Genomic DNA, 4,833 nt, shown 5'->3' with positions numbered 1-4,833 from the left:
AAGGTTCAATTTAATGCATCCCCACAAATAATGACAGCATTCCCTCTTTTATCTCTTCCCAGCACAAGCATGACTTCACTGTGAAAACCAGATGCAGTCCTGAAGTCAGTCTATCCTTGGTGACTACAGAAAGCCAGTCTATTAACTAAAGTCCAAGAATGGAGTATGTTTCTTCTGTTAACCATTTATTAAGTCAGCAAGTTAAGTAATGACTACATTTTTCTTTCTAATACACCTGCCGTATTATGCATTGAGCAGTATTATTCCTTGAACAGATGTGTCTTTTCAGAGTCTTCTTCCTTGTTTATGAACACAGGATTTCTTCTTAATTATATGCTTGTAAGCGGCAACTGCTTCGAAAGGTGCTTCTGAACACACTGAAATTCCTCCACACTGAGAGCCAAGTGACATGAAAACCCCAACCTCATCAAGAATGCAAGCAGTCAGCTCCCCACATCAAGCACCCAATTAGCTCATATTCTTTGGCTAAATGTACTCGGCAGTCAATCTAGTCATCCTCAGTGCTTTGATTTCAGAAGCTTTAGAAATACCTGGGAGTTTCTTGAATGTGGCAGCATTCAAAATACAAAAGATAAGGAAGAAGCATTTCACAGTCAGACAGCAAACTGCAGAGTCTGACAGCAAAGACACTGAAGGTGATATCAAATTCCTTCCACGTTAGTATTTTGAATAACTAAGTATGCTAACCAGTTTTTGGCTCAGCACTTCTCTTTATCAATAAAAAGGAGTATTTGCAGAGAATCAATGTCTAAAGCACATCGGCCAAATATTACACTTTTAGGATTTTCTCAGTGCTGAGTGTTAACAAAGAAAACCTTGCTGCTATACTTTTGAAGGACACCAGTGGAAGCTGACAACCAAATTGATACCATTTTTTTCTTATAAAGAGTATAATGAGTGCTTGGGTCACCTTCAAAACATGGTTACATTCTTTCCCTGGAGTAGAGTTACTGTGGGATCCAGTGACTGAAAAGGCTAGGGGAGGAAACAAAACGATTGCTCAGCAGGACGAGTGCAACGCTGCTGTCCTCGCCGGTGTCTCTGCCCACAGCAAGGTCATAGAAATTCAGCAAGAGCCCAAGTGGCTCTTCAGCAGCAGACACTTGCGGGCACGATCCTGGCACCCGTTGGTGTTTGTCTGACAGCTGCATGTGCTTCAGCCAAGGCTGCAATAAGTGACCTACCCGGCTCTGAAGAGGAAGGCTGGCCCTACCATTTCCCACTGAGTCAGGAGGTCAAGTAAGAATTCCACTGGTGTCTTTAAATAGTCTTAGCTTCAACTAGCCAATGTGGGTGAGGATTTGGGAGTGTATCTGTGTGTGCCTGGCAGGGAGAGGCAGGTCTCCAGTTGCTGCTGGAGGGGGAGTTTGGAGAGGCATGTTTAGCTGTCTCCAAGTGACGCTGGTAAGATCTGTGTGCGGTGGTTCGACAGAGAAGCTCAATGCACAAATGTGCTAATGGCCCTATGGTATCTGATGATAACAGCAGGGATTGGCTTCCTCCTTTTATGGATGGGGAAATTGACTTTGGGGTCTGTTGGGGAAAATCACTTGCTCCAGTGAATAAGTTACATGCACCCCCTTTGAGCAGCTCTTAGAAAAAGTAAGTAATTTCCCACCATAAAATTGCCTGAGCACAGAACCTGAGAACCAGCTGGTCACGACCTCATACTTTGCTGCTGTTTCCAAATGGGGCAAGGGGAGGAACGGGGAAGAATTAGGATCCATTGGTTTCCGGGAATGAAGTGTTTCACTAATTCATCTCACCTGTGTTATTTGCTTGCTGTTCTTTGGTTACTGGACTTTGGGGGTCTCAGTCCAATCTATACCAAGTGATATGTTATTCTTATTCTTGCCTCAGCCCATTGCTTGTACCTCTCATTAGCCAGGATTACAACTTGCTGCACAGTGTAGAAACCCACGTGGGTCTGTCTCCTTCACCAACCTTGGCAAAAGGAGCAGGCAGGTTCCCATCCCAGTGTCCAGGCTGAAGAAGGTGTTAATAAGCATAAGGTTAATTGAATTAAACAAAGATTATTAACAGGAATTATATAAGTCTTGACAGAACCCCAAATCCTAAGTCTTGATATTATTTGCTGTAATTCTGTTGACAAATGTGCTGAGAAACCAGAGCAATTAGCTCTTCATTGACCTGAAGGTACTGAATTCACTGTCATCTTTTCATTCTGATTCTTTAGCTCAAAATAAATATTAATGTCTTGGGGTTCTTGGCTGCTGCCATAGCAATAAGGTCCAATGACCTTTGGTGCAGGACTGTCATTGCTTGTCCTGGTGTCTGTGTTTAACTAACAGCTGTGTATTCTTAAAATAAAGAACAAAACAAGCCTAATGTTTTTATGGAGCCTTTGTCCGAGGAGAGTTTAAATGTCACCAAACTCATTTTTTTTTTAAATGCCTACATGGGAAAGCCAATATTACCCTCCTCCAAATTGTAGAAGGGTAATGACTTTTTGGTGTGACTTGTCTGTGTCTAACCTCCTTTCTCCCGCCCTTTGGCCACTATTGGTCAAATTATCCCAATTAGTAGCTTATCTCTGAGAGGGAACATATGGGAAGGGAGAGGAAGTGAATTCAGAATGGGATAACTGGATTATTGGCTGCCATCCAGCAAAGAAATTTGGGGATATGACGATGGGTGGAAGAGAATTGGAAAGAACAGTTGAAATACACATTAAATCAGTTCATATTTAATATCTGAAAGCCATCATGCTACTCCTGTTACCCACCACCAGACAAAAACATGAGTATTACTTGATTGTTACTATATAGCCATTGGGAAGAAAAACATTCATATGATTGTCCCCCAGAGCTTAGGGGGAAAGTTCTGCCTGTTTTGGTCATCGGCAACACAGCCAGTGCTGGCTTGCCCTTTGGTCCTAAGTGATGCTTGTTTGAGGCTGACAGAGAAACATGTCTTGCTGTTGCCACCTGCCCACAGGTTACCGATTCCAGGGTAGAAATCATCTGAAACCAGGTGGTGTCAACGCCTCACAGAGTAGTTGGCACACAGTACATACCTAGTTATTTGCCTTTTGAAATACATTGAATTCGGACTTCTTGTCCACTGTTCCAAGGACTGAATCTCACAGCTCCTCAGAAGAATCAGAACAATTCGTTTTCTTTGGAAGAAACCAAAGCCCTGTTTCAAGTTAGGTTTCGAATGAGATGGATATAATTTTCTGGAAATTATTAACAACGCACAGAGTTAAATACTTCCCTAGAAGGGATGTTCTGCAACGATTTAGCAAACATGAACAGAAGCTTCAACAGACACTAAGGGTAAGAGCAGAGAGTTGAGACAAGGGAAGTACCCCGGTTGGTGGAGTCCAGGTGAGTCGGCTACCACGCCAGCCCCCGCTGCCCGGTCAGTTGTGCTTTTTTTCCTTCAGGTAGCTGAAAAGCATCTCCAGGCCGCCCTCCACCAGCTCCGGCAGAGGCTTGGACAAAGGGTTGTGGGAAATATGGAGCCCTTTGTCCATGGGATTCCAGGCAATCCTTGCCAGTCTGCCTAGCAGGTAGAGCTCATCTGGGAGGGTCTGGATGTCATTGTTGTTCAAGTTCAGCAGCTCCAGGCTTGGGATGAGGCAGAGCGACCTCGGGAAGGAGTGGATGTTGTTGCTCTCTGCGATGAAGATCTGTAGGCCAGCCAGGCACTGGATGCTCTCGGCGATGTTTTCCAGGCGATTCGAGCCCACATGCAGGAAATGCAGCTCCTTCAGGGAGAACACGCAGATGGGGATGTGAACAAAATAGTTGTCGCTGAGGTTCAGTTTCTGCAACCTGGAGAGGTCGGTGAAGCTGGCGGGAAGCTGGGACAGACAGTTGTGCGACAGGCTCAGGACCTCCAGGTTTCTGCACAAGCTCAGCTCGGCTGGCACCTCGGTCAGGCAGTTCATGTTGACGAACAGGACCTTCAGGCTCTGGAGGATGCTCAGCTCTCTGGGCAGGCTCTTTAGCCGGTTCCCGCACAAGTTCAGCACCACGATCCGCGTCAGTTTCCCCACCTCGGGAGGCAGAACCCGGAGCTGGTTGTGAGACAGATTGAGCTTCTGGACCTCGGACAAGCCCCACAAAAAGTCGGGAATGTCTGTCATTCCTTTGGTGACCAGGCTGAAGCTGATGTGACGCATGCCCCGCTTTAGCAGAGAGCGCGGATCCTTTCCCGAGAGCAGGGTGTCGTCCCACGAAGAAAACTTCTGTCTCCTCCCCAGCAGCAGCATCCTCTTGGGGCCCCTGTCCTTGGAGCTGGCTCGGGACTGCCTGGTTCCCATCGTCCCTTCCTTTCCACTCTCTCCTCTGCCACCTCCGAGGCTGGGAGCTTGTCCTACTCAGCTGCTAAAAGCCAGGCTGATGAAGGCAGGGAGCAAGTGAGAACCAGTTGTGACCAGGAGGTCCCAGAGTGGAGAAAGCTGCCGGGAGCGTTTCGATCAGGCCTTGCAGGTGTCCAAGACGGGTCCCTGGGTGGCTGCAGGAGCTGGGTTTGTCCCCGAGGGTGGGTGTAGGTGGTTTCTCCCTGAGCAGCTGGGCTGTAATGATATACTTGTCCCTGGGCTGCTGAGCAGAACTGCTCGATTCCCTCTGAATGCCACAAGGCAGCTGTCACTGTCATTCTGCCTGGGTTTTATTGACCTGATATGTGCAAACAGGTCAGAGGGAGGCTGCATATAACTTTACCCTCTCAGCTTTTCTTGAATATCACGGTCGAGCAGGGTGATTAACAAGCCCATCTCGCAAAAGACGTAAAGTGGAAAAATAAAGCGGGCCACACCAGCACCAGTCCGTCTGTAGTACT

General features: G+C 46.9%; 1 protein-coding gene across 1 annotated transcript; it reads right to left on the bottom strand.

Annotated features, from left to right (window-relative positions):
• Positions 1-3,369: 3,369 nt before the first annotated feature.
• On the bottom strand, positions 3,370-4,339 carry LRRC30 (leucine rich repeat containing 30). Its single transcript, XM_008051851.1, has one exon. It carries the CDS (start codon positions 4,310-4,312, stop codon positions 3,407-3,409), a length of 906 nt encoding a protein of 301 aa, XP_008050042.1. The 5' UTR covers positions 4,313-4,339; the 3' UTR covers positions 3,370-3,406.
• Between the last annotated feature and the right edge of the window lie 494 nt (positions 4,340-4,833).

Source organism: Carlito syrichta, unplaced genomic scaffold, assembly GCF_000164805.1.
Source record: "Carlito syrichta isolate Samal-C Ts95f unplaced genomic scaffold, Tarsius_syrichta-2.0.1 Scaffold239038, whole genome shotgun sequence".
Lineage (NCBI taxonomy): Eukaryota > Metazoa > Chordata > Mammalia > Primates > Tarsiidae > Carlito > Carlito syrichta.
This window is presented reverse-complemented; position numbering and strand designations above follow the sequence as displayed.

What these genes read in the sequence shown, in the direction of transcription:
- LRRC30 (XM_008051851.1), bottom strand. Translation starts at nt 4,312, where the DNA reads ATGGGAACCAGGCAGTCCCGAGCCAGCTCCAAGGACAGGGGCCCCAAG.